The sequence below is a fragment of the Barbus barbus genome (assembly GCF_936440315.1).
Source record: "Barbus barbus genome assembly, chromosome: 3".
Classification (NCBI taxonomy): Eukaryota; Metazoa; Chordata; class Actinopteri; order Cypriniformes; family Cyprinidae; genus Barbus; species Barbus barbus.
Window position 1 is genome coordinate 5,391,967 of NC_136731.1, and position 15,216 is coordinate 5,407,182.

General features: G+C 43.1%; 2 protein-coding genes across 2 annotated transcripts in view; one reads left to right on the forward strand and one right to left on the reverse strand.

Moving 5' to 3' along the window:
- The window catches only part of LOC306854330 (NACHT, LRR and PYD domains-containing protein 12-like), a 217,474-nt gene that overhangs the window by 82,039 nt on the left and 120,219 nt on the right, over positions 1-15,216 (forward strand). The gene's annotated exons all lie outside the window — the stretch shown is intronic.
- LOC306858149 (muscle M-line assembly protein unc-89-like) overlaps positions 2,943-15,216 on the reverse strand; it is a gene marked incomplete at its 3' end in the record, with an annotated part of 46,023 nt that continues 33,749 nt past the window's right edge. Inside the window, exons 7-11 of the mRNA XM_079398548.1 lie at positions 14,814-14,955; positions 7,390-7,479; positions 3,843-3,986; positions 3,249-3,728; positions 2,943-3,096 (exon numbers count right to left, since the gene is read on the reverse strand). Coding sequence (XP_079254674.1) covers positions 2,943-3,096; positions 3,249-3,728; positions 3,843-3,986; positions 7,390-7,479; positions 14,814-14,955 — 1,010 coding nt within the window. The remainder of the gene's footprint in view (positions 3,097-3,248; positions 3,729-3,842; positions 3,987-7,389; positions 7,480-14,813; positions 14,956-15,216) is intronic.

Consider the following 15,216-nt stretch of genomic DNA (forward strand, 5'->3'; position numbering starts at 1 on the left):
ATTTACTGCAAAATCCATCTGTATAGTATGTTCATATCACCCATCTGTATATCATACTGATAGTATTTAAAAAAATTGTAAATTATGTCTAGAGGTAATTCTAAAACAATCTAGAATAAGTTGAGCTACTTAAAAGGTGATAAAAGAAAAGATAGGTCATCACTTGAATTGATGGTTAACGGGAAGATGACTAACAATCCAGCTGAAGCACTAAATTATTACTTTGTTGACTCGGTAGTCACAATTGCACAGTGTTTTTCCCCTAAGTATACAGAAATGTATCCAGTTAATACAGGTGAACAAGCCCTTACTCTAAGGGCAGTCTCTGAATTAGACGTCATAAGAACAATTACATCTCTTAAACCATCCAGAGTAAAGGATATATTTGGTATGGATGTGGTAATGCTTAAACAGCTTAGTGAGTCATTAGTTAATCCTATCACTAAAATTATAAATCTTTCAGTTTCTCAGGGGATGTTCCCATGTGCTTGGAAGTCATCTGTTATTGTGCCTATATTCCAAAGTGGTGATCCTCACTCTGCTAGTAATTACTAATTACAGACCTATTAGTATTTTACCTATAGTCTCAAAGGTTGCAGAGAAATTGATGGCTGCACAAATCACTAATTATTTGAATAATAGTTATTTTGTTTTACATCCAATGCAATTTGGCTTCAGAGCAAACTACTCAACTAAGATGGCAAATTGCTATTTCACTGAAAAAGTTAAGTCTCTATTAGATAAAGGAGGGGTCGTCGGGGCTGTGTTTCTTGACTTCAGGAAGGCCTTTGACACCATAAACCACAGAATTCTGTTGTCTAAATTATTAAGTTTTAATTTCTCTCCACATACGTTGAGATGGATTGAATCATACTTGTCAGGTCGCTCACAGTATGTTACTATACAGAATTATAAGTCAGCTCCTTTAAGTATATCCACTGGTGTTCCACAAGGATCTATTCTGGGTCCTTTACTTTTTACGTTGTACATCAATGATCTTCCACCCGTCTGTCCTAACACTAACATTCAAATGTATGCAGATGACACTGTTATTTATATACACAGAAGTAGTGTGTCACAAATTGCAAATTAACTTACAGAATCCCTGGTTCATGTTGCAGCTTGGCTAGAACATCTCTAAAACAGTGTGTATGTTTATCACCAAAACTAAGAATTTAAGTATAGTGCCAGATGTATTTGTTTCAGGGGAAAGATTACAAGTTGTATCTGAATATAAGTACCTTGGTATTCTTTTTTGTTTTTTTTATATATTTATTGAACATTTTCCAACTTTAACAAAACACACAATTATAAAGCACACATACAAAAAAATCCCACCCAAAAAAAACAGATTTAACCTAGGCCACTAAAATGGAAAATAAAAATTAGATGTTCAAATATTAAGAGGGTAACAACACTAAATACATAGTGACAGCATAATACAAATTCAAAATCCTAAGTACTCACTTGGGGTACATGACTAGGAAAACCCTTCCACAGAATAGTTGACAAATCAATCCCTAAATTACTGATATAAGGTTTCCAGACATTATAAAACTGACCTGGCTGACCATTAAGTAAACATGTTAAATATTCCAGCGGGATTAGTTCCATTAAAATCCTATGCCATCCAGAAATAGTCGGAGTCTCATCACTTATCCATTTCATTAGTATATTTTTCCTGGCAGCGAATATGAGAAGATTGTAAAGTCTCTTTTCATTTGATAAAATCAAAGCTTTATCCGGCAGACCAAGGATCAAAAATAAAGGATCCACAACCAACTCCTTATCAAAGAGATTACTCATTTCAGATACAATCTTGACCCAATATATTTGTAACTGATTACATGACCAAAGACAGTGAGTGAGAGTGCCAATTTGTGTTTTGCACTTAAGGCATAGAGGTGTTACGGTTTCCCCAGGCAGACAGATAAGACGAGGCAGGCAGGCAGGAATATCTCAAAACAATAAGCTTTTTAATAATATTGAACTCGAAAAAAGTAACATAACCAATAGCAGACAAACTCAACTGGGGAGAACTCAGGCTTATAAAGGCAGGTCATAATCATACGAAAACAGAAACAGGTGAGGGGCTAATTAACTAATCAGGGAAACTGGGTCAACAGAAGCCATGGAAAAACACAACTAAAACAGAGCAGAATGTTACAGTTTGCCCCCTCCCGGAACGGCGCGTCCTCGCGCGGAAAAATATAAACCAACAGAGGAGGGAGGGTGGGGGTTCAGGAGGCGGGCATGGAGTAGGAGGAAGCCGGGCAATGGAAAATGGGTAAAAACAAAAACAGTCCAAAAAATTAGTCCAAGGGGGAGTGGAGGGTGGGAGGAGCCAGGGAGGAGCCCGGAGCAGGAGCAGCCAGATGGCAGTCCAGAGGCCAGCCAGGATGGCAGCCCACGGCGGAGTCGATGGCGGGAGGAGCCATGGTGGTGATGGGACCACCGACACCATGGGGCCGACTGCCGGAGATGACGCCGGTGGAGAAGGAGCCCAGGATGGAGCCGAGCAGCCGCAGAGCCAGGGTGACACTGATGGGCCGGAGGGCCACAGTGGAGCCGGCAGCTCAGGCGAGTGAGGCGGAGGCGGGGATCCCGAGTGACGCGGTGGAGCCGGAGCGACAGAGGACAACGGTAGAGCCGGAGGGAGGGAGGAACCCGACGGAGCCAGAGGAATGGAAGGACGAAGCGGAGCTGGAGGTGTGGAATTCCGTGGAGTAGGCAGGGGGATGACTGACCAAGGCGGAGCCGGAGGGACGAGGGAGCCCGGCGGAGCTGGTGGAATGAGGGTCCACGGTGGAGATGAGGGAGCCACGAGCCAAGGTGGAGCCGATGGATCGGAGGGCCGAGGTGGAGTCCGGGTCTCGTAGGCTGGAGGCGAAGACTGGGGATCCTCCAACCCCGAGGTAGCTGATCCCAGGGAGACCCGAAGCTCAACCGATCCACCGGATATGGCATACTGAGGGTGAGCTGAGGGACTTTCCTGAGGTGGCTGAGGGCAGACTGCTGGACTGACTGGCAGATACAGAGGAGGAGGGAGAGGGAGGCTGGGTGGGAAACTCCTTAAAACCTTCCTTGAGGAGCTGGCTGGAGGGCACTTGCGAGGAACAGGCACTGGAGGGCACTTGCGGGGAACAGGCACTGGAGGGCGTTTAGGCAGCGCTAATTCCTGGGAACGCTCTGTTAGCTTAAGCTCGGGGGGGACTGGCCCTGGAGAATCGGGCACTGGACAGACTGACCCTGGAGAATCGGGCACTGGACGGACTGACCCTGGAGAAGCGAGCACGGGGGATTGCTTAAAGCTAACAGGTTCAGGGAAGCACTGGCTAATGGCCGGAGAACATGGAGAGGTGGGTGGGAGCAATGGGAAGGGGAGAAGCCAGAAGTACTCCTCGTCTAACTCATCCAACATATCCTTAGAAAGGTTTCCAGAAACCAGCAGTCTCTCACCCTCAGTGGTGGAAGTGTGGACCGGTGATACGTCCGTTCCCTCTATCTCTACTAACACTCCCACGACGCACGATGTTGCCGGCTCACACACCCGGTCAGTCGCGTCGAGTACGGTTCCCGAGGCAATGAGTTGCTCAGTCACTTCCCGCGGTGACGGCTCTATCCTCGCGGCTGGCTCAGGCTCTGCGACTGCGGTGGGCTCTGGCGAAACCTCCGTGCAGGGAGATGGTGAGGGTTGGCTGGGCTCTGGATTGGGAGTGGGGCTGGAGCTGTCCTCAGCAGGGCCACCGGAGATAAACAGTCCATTACACTCCAGCACCCACTCCACGCAAGCGGCGAAATTCTCCCTGGGACCGTTCGCTGGTAGGCGCGCCTTACACTACTCGCTCAGTTTGGAGATGTAGAACACACAGAGCGAGCGGTCTTTGAAGTGTGTAAGGCGCGCCAGGTTGACGAAGTCCATGGTGTGTTCCACCAGCGAACGGTCCTTCTGCTCCAGGCAAAGGAGTAAGAAGGCGGGATCCATACTAGGAGGGAGAGAGGAAAAAAAAACAAAAATGAGCGAAAAGAACAACGCCGCGGAAAAAAAAAAACTGTTTCGGTCTGCTATTCTGTTACGGTTTCCCCAGGCAGACAGATAAGACGAGGCAGGCAGGCAGGAATATCTCAAAACAATAAGCTTTTTAATAATATTGAACTCGAAAAACGTAACATAACCAATAGCAGACAAACTCAACTGGGGAGAACTCAGGCTTATAAAGGCAGGTCATAATCATACGAAAACAGAAACAGGTGAGGGGCTAATTAACTAATCAGGGAAACTGGGTCAACAGAAGCCATGGAAAAACACAACTAAAACAGAGCAGAATGTTACAAGAGGTGAAAGGGTATTGTTAAATGCATGTCTACGGTTTGGTGAAATATGCAATCTATGTACAATCTTAAATTGTATCGCTTTAGCATGGTTACACACCGAAATAGTTTTGTCATATTTCCAAATATCATCCCATTCTTCCTCACTTATAGAGATAGAAAGTTCCCTCTCCCAAGCGAGTTTAGTATTCAAAACTACTTGTCCCTCAAATGTAACAGTAAGAACCGTATATAACAAACTCACTGACTTATTTCCAGGTGTTTGAAAAAGTAATTTTTCTGTAGGAGACAAATTTCTATTAGTACATAATAAGGTATCCTTCAAAATATAGTTTCTAATCTGTAGAAAACGAAAAAAGTCCTGTTTTAATAATTTATATTTCTGTCTCAGATCCTCAAAGGACATAAGGCCTTCTTCATCAAACACAACCTGAAGCCGATTAATACCCTGATTCTCCCAAAATTTATACCTCCTATCAAATCTGCCTGGAGGGAAGTCCGGGTTATTCACAATTGGTGTAAGAGCAGAGGTTGCTTTAGTTCTTCCCTCAAAACGACAAACAGCCCTCCATGCCTTAAGTGTATTTACAGTTACAGGGTTATCACAATTCTCCAATAAGAATGTAATTTTTTTGAGAAACAACAGATCCATAAGGGGAATTTTTGACAAAGACTGTTCAAGGTCCAACCAAGTAGAAGAATAATCGGGAACAACCCAATCAGAAATGTATCTTAAATGTGCAGACCATTAATATAGCTTAATATTAGGTAAATCCAATCCTCCAACTGAGCCTGGTAGTTGCAGAGCAGAAAACTTTAACCTTGGTCTGCGCTTGCTCCAAATAAAGGAGGAAAGCCAGCCATTCACATCTTTTAAAACCTTTTAAGTGAACAGAATAGGGATCATTTGAATTGGATACAAAAGCTTGGGAAGGACAGTCATTTTTATAAGAGCCACTCTACCCAACCACGAGATAGGTAAAGTGTGCCATCGGTTTAAATCATCTCTAATTTTACTAAGCAACGAGGTAAAATTGTCTTTGAATCCATTTTTAAACACCGGGCTCACAAAAATACCCAAGTATATAAATCCTCCAGGGGACCACTTAAATGGGAGCGAGGGGCTAATATTTGTCATTGTTTTCATGGAACCAACAGGCATAACCTCTGACTTGCTGAAATTGATTTTGTATCCTGAGAAAGTACTGAACGTATTGATGGCATTAAGAAGAGATGGTACTGAAGGGTCAGGATGAAAATGAAGATAAGCACATCATCTGCATAGAGGGCTAATTTATGATGCTTTTCCTCAGTCTGTAAACCTTCAATCGAAGGGTCTGTTCTGATCGCTTCGGCTAGGGGTTCAATAGCGAGCCCAAAAAGCAAGGGTGACAATGGGCACCCCTGCCTAGTCCCTCTATGTAATGAAAAACTTGCTGACCTGGAACCATTTGTAAGAACAGAAGCTTTAGGTTCTTCATATTACACTCTAACCCATCTGATAAAAGTATCACCAAAATTAAATTTTTCCAAAACAAAAAATAAATATGACCACTCAATGCGGTCAAATGCTTTCTCTGCATCAAGAGAAAGCACTAAACCATCAATCTCACGCTGCTTAAAGACTTGTATAACATTAAGAAGACGTCTCATATTATTGCAAGATGAGCGGCCTTTTATAAAAACTACTTGGTCATCTTTGATAACATCTGTTGTAACATTTTCCAAACAAGAAGCCAGGATTTTAGCTAACAACTTCCTATCTGTATTTAATAGAGATATGGGTCTATATGAAGAGCAGGCTTCAGGAGACTTGCCTTTTTTCAGTATAAGGGAAATATTAGCTTCTCTCAGAGATTCAGGGAGCTGCCCAATAATAAATGAATGGTTAAACATATTAAGCATAGGTTCAAGTAACAAAGTGTCACGGTTCATGAATTCACTGGTTTCTTCATGTTTCATGTATTGTTGTTCTCTGTGTGTGTGTGTGAGAGTGGGCGTGACCGCTCACTCCAGTCATCAGCGCGCCAGCTGATCTCTATTCCCGCACCAGCTGCTGCCAATCTACTCACCTATAAAGTCTCACCGCACTCTCCTCTCCTTGTCAGATCGTTGTTTGATGTCCTCCGTGTCGTTCATCGTGTGCCGTCTGCTACAGTGTTCCTGGTCCTTGCCTGTCTGGAGTCTTCGTGGTTTTCGTCTCGTCTGGATGTTCACCTGCACTGCATTCACCATCACCACTCGTCACCAGCACGCTGTCCATCTAGTCCCTGCGTCACCCGGCCACCCGAGAGACTTTGTACAGTGTTGACTTCTACTCAAATAGACCAAGTTATTCACTTGCATCTTTGCTTCCTCCTTGTATTATGACAGAACGATCTGACCAAGCAATGGAAGCAGCAAGCGGTTCCTCTCCTTCTCTGGAGGAGTTCATTAGATCCAGTATCTCTCGGATGGACACTCAGGAGAGGAACATGACGGAATCGGGTCGGGCTATTCAAGCTCTTGTGACGCAGGTGTCCGAGCTCACCCAGCAATTACATCATCTGCGAGTTCCCACTGTGCCACCCACACCGCCAACTCCCCGCGTACCACCGGAGAACGTCTCCCTGTCAGAGCCCCGCCTACCCACTTCCGAGCTATACAATGGTGAGCCGAACTTCTGCAGAGCATTCCTAACTCGCTGTTCAATGCATTTCTCTCTGCAGCCCAGGACCTTTGCCAGTGAACAGAGCAAAGTGGCGTTCGTGCTCACGCTACTGACGGGGAGAGCGGCGCTATGGGGAACAGCGGTGTGGGAGAACCAGGATCCATGCTGTGCCTCGTTCCAGACACTCTCCGCCGAGATGAAGAGAGTCTTCGACCGCGCGGTCGCGGGAAGAGAGGCGGCTCGGGTCCTGGCGGATCTCAGACAGGAGGAGAGGTCTGTGGCCGACTACTCCATCGAGTTCCGGACTTTGGCGGCAGAGTGTCAGTGGAACGAGGAGGCGCAGTGGGATATGTTCCTGCATGGGCTGGCTGACCGCGTCCAGAGAGAGATTTATGCCTTGGATTTACCCACTACTCTCAATGGCCTGATCGAGCTGGCTATTCGGGTGGATTCCCGAGTCGCCCGAGTGGAACGCCGGCTGTTGCCCGCTCGGGCTCCTACAGCCACACCGGAGTTACGAGCCAGCAGCAGGGATGTGGTCAGTCCTGTTTACGATCACGAGCCCATGCAGGTCGGGCGAGCTCGGCTTTCCCGGGAGGAGAAGGAGAGGCGGAGATCCCAGGGCCTTTGCCTTTACTGTGGCGCTACGGGACATTTTGCTTACAACTGCCCGGTAAAAGGGCAAGTCCGGCAGTAAGTTTGAGGCTACTGTCGGGTGGGATCTCCGCTGAGAAGACCTCATCTACATCTACACTCCTCCCGGTAAGACTACGATGGTCAGCCAACACTCACGACTGTCAAGCACTACTGGACTCTGGGGCCGAAGGTAATTTCATGGACTACACATTTGCACTCAGGATTCAAGCTCCCCTTCTACCCCTCACTCATACCATCGCAGTTCACGGTCTCAATGGCCAAGCCCTTCCCACCATCTCATTCACCACTGGACCCGTCACTCTCACAGTATCTGGCAACCACACTGAAATTTCTTTCTACGCTCTGGACCCCCCCCCCCCCCCCCCCGCACCCATTGTTCTAGGTCACCCCTGGCTCACCGAACACAATCCGAAGATCGACTGGCAGCAGAAATCAGTGACGGAGTGGAGCAGTAAATGTTATGAGTCCTGTCTTGTGTCTGCTTGTCCGTCTGTTTCTGTTTCTAAGTTTCAGGAGGAGGCAGTGGATTGGTCAAACGTGCCCGCGGAGTATCATGACCTGAAGGAGGTGTTCAGTAAGTCTCGTGCTGCTTCTCTCCCTCCGCATCGTCCCTATGACTGCTATAGATTATCATTTGGTCCGCATTAGGAGGGGGAATGAATGGAAGACTGCTTTTAACACCCCCAGGGGGCACTTTGAATACTTCGTCATGCCTTTTGGTCTGTCCAACTCCCCGGCAGTCTTCCAGGCACTCGTCAACGACGTGCTGCGAGATATGGTCGATCAATTCATATATGTTTACCTGGATGACATATTGATTTTTTCTTCTTCTCTCCAGGAGCACGTGCAGCACGTTCGACGAGTGCTTCAGAGGCTGTTAGAGAATGGGCTTTTTGTCAAGGCGGAGAAATGCCCTTTTCACGCACAGTCTGTTCCTTTCTTAGGGTACATTGTGTCGTTTGAGGGAGTGCGTATGGATCCTGAGAAGGTAAAGGCTGTTGTGGATTGGCCAAGTCCAGATTCCCGTAAGGCCCTACAGAGGTTTCTGGGGTTCGCCAATTTCTACCGGCGGTTCATCCGCAATTTCAGCCAACTAGCCTCGCCTCTGACCGCCTTGACCTCCCCCAGAACCACGTTCAGGTGGTCAAACGCAGCTGAGGCAGCGTTTGCCAAACTGAAAGGCCGCTTTGTTTCAGCCCCCATCTTAGTTACCCCTGATCCATCACGTCAGTTCGTGGTGGAGGTCGATGCGTCAGAAGTGGGGGTAGGTGCAGTGTTATCCCAGCGTTCTCCTGCAGACGACAGAATGCATCCATGCGCGTTTTTGTCTCACCGTATGTCCCCTGCCGAGAGTAATTATGACATTGGTAACCGAGAGTTGTTGGCAGTCAAATTAGCATTGGAAGAATGGCGTCACTGGTTAGAAGGGTCGGGGGTACCTTTTATCGTATGGACCGATCATAAAATTTAGGAATACATTAGAATTGCCAAAAGATTGAACTCCAGGCAGGCTCAGTGGCACTTTTTTTTGGACGTTTTGACTTTACGCTCTCGTACCGCCCGGGTTCCAAGAACATCAAACCCAATTCCTTATCACGTATTTTTGACCGTTCCGATCGGCCGTCTACTCCCGAGTGCATTTTTCCAGAGACCCTAATTATCTCCACACTCACATGGGAGGTCGAATCGAAGGTCAAGACAAGTTGATTCCAAACTTTCATTTAAGGCGCAGGTTAAAAATGTCTGTAACCGGGTCAGATTTAGTTGATCAAATTTTAGATTTATTTGTGATTATATGTCGTCTGACGCTGCTTTGATGTATATGCATTCCATGATTATTTCTCATATTACTTACTGTTTAACTACTTAAGCTACTTTTAACTTACTTAAGCTAGTATTACTACTCTGAAACCACTAGAGTCTTTGATTAAACAATCACTAAAAACTCTTGATAAGAAATCAGTTCGGTTTCATCATTGCTCAATATTAAAAAAATACAATTTGCTAAGCTGGGATAACTTGATCAAATATGTACATATTTGTCTGCTGTTTAAGACTATACATAGCCTGTCTTCACCACTAAAACAGTTTGTGAATATTAGAACAACTGCTCACTGATCTACAAGGGGTGGGGAAAGAGGGGACTGTATTATTCCTCTCAAAAGAAGTAACTTTAGTCAATCTGTATTCTCGGTCAAAGCTGCAAGGGAATGGAACTTTGTCCCATCAACAATTAGACGATTAGATACTTTTGGCTCTTTTTAGTCTCATCTTAAAAAATGGTTACTGACAACTCAGCACTGTCAACATTAGTATTGTATTCTTGACAATAGACTTCTTTGTACTAATTGCTCTTGGCTAAGTTGCTCTCTTCTGCTGCCATCTTTCGCTTTCTCTCTCTCTTTCCTTTTTCTCATGTTTACTTTGTTTTAGATAATTCACGTATATTTTGTATTTTAGTAGTGGTTTCTCTGTTTGTGTGTGAATTTGTTTTCTGTAATTATTATTATTATTATTATTATCATTACTTTTTTTTCTCTCTCTTTTCTCTCCATATGATGTGTATATGTGTGATGCTCTGTCTCTTGTAGTGCTTGAGTCAAAACACAACATACACACACACCTAACTTCAACACATTATTGAAGTTAGAATCAAAGCTTCCACTCCCCGCTCTCCTGCCATAAATCCTCTGGTCCCAGGAGACCCCTAAAACCCGGAATATATTTGGGAAGAACATCTGGATGTCATTAAAGAAGAGCACCTTCACTGTTCGCGATCGTTTTATCATAAATAAAGTCGAACAGGACAAAGACTTGGAAAAAGTGGCGCCACATACTCCCTGACTTTCTTTCCCTCTAACGCCGTAATTCAGGAAAAGTATCGCTGAAGAAGACTGTTTACAATCAACGTCCAACTAAGGAAATCTCCAGATCTCCACGAAAGTGACCTTCCCACGACCTCGCGCTTCTCCCAAGAAAGGAATGCGCCTTTTCCTTGTTGCTCTCTAACAGACACAGAGCAAAACGCCTTGCTCAAGTATTTTAAAAAAGGACAAATACTTGTACTTTACTTGTTTCTGCTATTAAAGCAATATATTCCAGACAATATCTACAATATATTCACAATATATATTAAGGTTGTTCTCAGGTCATTTAAAAGACTTGCTGTGTTATTGAACTTATGATATTGTTGTAATCTTCTGATGCATAATATTCCTGATCACTAGTTGTTCATTTTCACATGATTGATGTGGTTATTGAGAATTAAGGATTGTTTCATCTATGGCTTTAACCGCGTAATGAATACAAAGGATATATGTATTTTTGTGCATATCAAAAACGTAGGTGTTTGGTTTCAGATAAAAGCTGATTTCATGAGTAATAATATGGTGTGAATGAAAATGATCTTTTCTCTGCAAGGTATGATCATAATATGAATAGAAATCTGCTCTCGATAAGTTCTTAATGTGATAAAATAACTGAACGGACAATGTATGCATAGAAAACAAAAGGCTGTGCGGGGCGGAGCTCCGCCCTACAGAAACACTTGCGATTGGATCAAACGCCCCACAGGAAGAATCGGGGTCAGGCGCCCGTGGGCAGATCCCAAATCGGCCCGTTAAAAACAGATGCACAACTGTAAAAGGTTGTTGTTGGAAACTGAAAGGAGAAGCTTAAGCTCAACTCGCTCGTCTCTTGTTTGCTCACGCGCTGCAAAGCGCTTCTTGCCACTAATATCACGGCTGAGTATTGCAACTGAGACCAAGACTCAGTTAAACTTTGAGAGAAACTAACATCTGAAGCCAAAGAACTGAAACGACTTCCTGAGAGCGTCACCAAGTTAGAACGAATCCACTGAAGAGTATTCTCGTGACGACGACCTCCCAAGCCGCCAATCCGCGCACGGTCCGTCTCGAACTGGGAAGGAACTGAATTAAACTGAAGGCAAAGTAAGGCAAAATCTCCTAAATCTGCTGAAACTGGTTGTATTTATCTTTTAAGAGTAAAGATATAAGAGTTCCAGGCGTATGATTTCCCTCAGGTTGAAGTAAAGCATTCGTGAGAATGAACAGTAGAACCTAAAACTCTCTTCAGATACAAGCAGCTCATTGCCTATATGTGTGTATGTTTAAGTCTTCTGTTTTGTGTTGTTTAGTTTAGTATTGTGTTAGAGTAGTAAATAAACTTTGATTCTATTAAGAAATCTCGTGTCTGTTGCTATGTGATTTGTCAAATCTTAATTACTTGCCTAAAGATCGCGTTACCTACACTCATGAGCTTGACCACTAACTATTTGGTTTGTTTTATCGTTGGCCGCGAATAAGATAAACACAATTGTTAAGAGATAACGTGCTGATTTTAATGCTTGCTGGACAAGTCGTTAATAAGGTATCGTTAACGAGGTATAAGTTGGACATTCTGATTAATCCCAATTAATCATATAAATATCGACTCTTAAGAGTGATTCCCTAACAGCTAAAGTTAGAACAATGATTCTAATGATTACTTACATGGTGATAAAATGTTGAATAAAACTATTTCATGTGAGTGTGGCTCATGGTTTTATATAATAAGTGATTTAATGGATCAACGCGCCTAAACGAAATATCAAGCGACGAAAGAGTGCAGTGCAAACAACTTTTATGGGTCAATTTATGCTCCCACTGAGTGCTGTTGATAAAAAAAAAAAATATATTCACAAACTATTGTCATTATACGGAAATACCATGATTTGCATTACAATGGATAAACTTAACCAATCTAATCACGGCCACACTTTCTATGAACTCAGTAGGCCTATCCATAATATTATATACACATTATATTCACATTTGTCAAGGGCTATAATGCATTCAGAATTCCTCATGATTGACTTAAACCTATATAATATTATAGATTTGGCATGTATCTGTTTCTGTAGGGTGAACATACGTGCCATTTTTCCCAGACACGTACTGGCCAGTATTTCTACATTGCCTAAAATATCTAGGTTTTGGCTTTGTTTGCGTGTGATGTATGACTTTGGTCTCTTGAGGTACTTTGAATCAAAGCAATATAGAAATCCTGGCCAGGACATGTCCGGGAAGAATGGCATGTATGGTCACCCTAATTTCCATAGTCATGACTGATAAAGTGTTATGATGTTATTGAACAAGTCCTTACAACTTGAAGTGTCATGATGTATTATAAAACTTAATTTAACTTTATAATAATGTAATATAGTAATTAACTTTATAATGCATGTTATTATAATGTGTGTGTGTTTAAATGGCTTTATGGATACTAATTTCATACATGTCAACTGTGTTACTTTGTCAACTGTGTTATGTGTGGTTTTTATGTTATAAATCTTTTAAATGTGAACTAAACCCTCAGACAAAAGATAGGGATATGATGGATGTCTTTGGTAAGGATGGCGAATAACGCTAAATTCAGCATACTTTGGATTTAAGTTGAAGAAAGTTTCATACTTCATGATAGCATCTCACAGAACACCAATTATGATGCCCCAAATTCATATTTTCAAATCAGTTAGACAGATAACATCAAAAACTCTGGTGTATAGACTCAAAAACCTTCAAACAAAAGTGTCATCGAACATGTGATACTTCATTCATGTTTCATTTGACACAGCATTTGGCCGTAACACAGTTGACAAAATAATGAATCAAACCAGTCCCGGCGCCATGGGCGGGCAATGGGGGGGCCTGGCCCGCCCTGTGAGTCACTAGTGCCCGCCCTGGACGAGCCTGCTGAGTAAAGAAAACGCTGTACTATTCAAACACCAGTTATTATACGAGCTTTCGCTGAGAGCTTGAGGATCCAATGGCGTTACGAAGTTTTACTGACAAGCTCTTTTTAATGACTGGCATTGGTTAAACATTTTAAAACCCTCTGATTTAAAATAATAATGACGAATTATAATAGAGATATGAAGTATGGATAATTTTTCACGGCACAACTGACTGGGGGGGCATTCGCAGGCCATGCCCCCTAAAACGAGTTACTGTGCTCCCACTTTCCATCCTCTCCCCTCCTTGCTGAATGTAATCGATTTCAAAAGCGAAAGTGAAACCAAGTGTGTCTGACTCATCTGTAAAACTGATGCTGCTGGCTCTTTGATCGACCCCTGGTGGCTGGCTGCAGTACAGGTCATAAACCGCGCCCTCTCCATGTAAACGAATAGGACTAGAGTCATAACAAAAAAATTAGTTACACTTCCAATACAATTTTCCAAAATATGATTTTGGTCATTTAAGATAGTTGTTATCACGCTGATATATGTTCAATTGTTCGTTTTTGTGGTAAGTTTGATTTTAGCTAGTAATTTGATGCTATAAAAACGGGGCGTGTCGTTATGGTTGATTGTTTCTGCGGGAGTTTGGTTCCGCGGCTCCGCCTCACGACTCTACTGCGCAGACTTGGGCTCCAAATGACGTCATTTACTCAAGATGGCAGCGGCCGTACTGAGATGTATTCGCTTCACTTTTCTATAATGGAAGGAAGCGGAGACGCGTCGTCCCTCTTTTTTACAGTCTATGAGTGAAACCAATAAAAAAGCGCACGTAAGAAAGCGATTGCAGGCTTTAGCGTCAGCGACCCGAACCAATCCCCCCCCCCCCCACACACACACACGTGATTTGTGCCCCCCCTAGAAATTCAAATGCCCCCCTTGTGGAGGTGCCCTGGCGCCGGCTCTGAATCAAATGCTAATTTTCATTAGAGCTTAAGCTTGCCAAATAATTAATTTAGCACATTAAGGGGATATATTATTCAACCACCTAGTTTATTTATCAAAAAAGAATACTAATTTTCTGACTTCTTGTATAGCATTACTTTTTTTTATTTGTATGTAAGCACTGACTTTAATATACAGCTCAGAATGTACTAAAATGAACACTACAAAATTGTGCTAATCTATGAGTTAAAGTGCTACTTAAAATACTTTCTGATTGTTGAGTAGATAGCTTTGAATTCTAAATGTGACAATAATTAATTACCAACAGTCACAATGTATTTTCCAATGATGGTAACTGATTTTCCACTTGCTTTAGCAGTGTAGAGTCCACTGTCTGTCTCCTGTATGTTCTTCAGTGTTAGAGAGTAGTTTCCAGTGTTAAAATACACTCTATCCTTATAGGAAGAATGAATCTGTACTGTACTAAAATCATACGAGACTACAATATCTGAATCATCTTTTAGCCAGTCCAAATCATCAAATTGTGGGATCTCATTTGCAGGTGTTTGTATAGTAAGATGAACAGAATGTCCTTTCTGAACAGTTATTGCTGTTGGTTGGATTGTGTCACTGGATACTGTGGGGAGAAAACAATAATTAGTTATGACATTAAAAATGATTGCTGAATTTAATTAGGAGACTCTAAAGATGCCCGTCCATTTAAGTTTACCAGAGAGTAAAGGTAGATTATTAATTTTTTTGATCAAAATAAATGTGCAAAAAGTTGTATGGCATTACACTCTTTTTTTATGTAAGCATTGACTTTAATATACGGCTCAGAATGTACTAAACTGAACACTGCAAAATTGTGCTAATGTATGAGTTACAGTGCTACTTA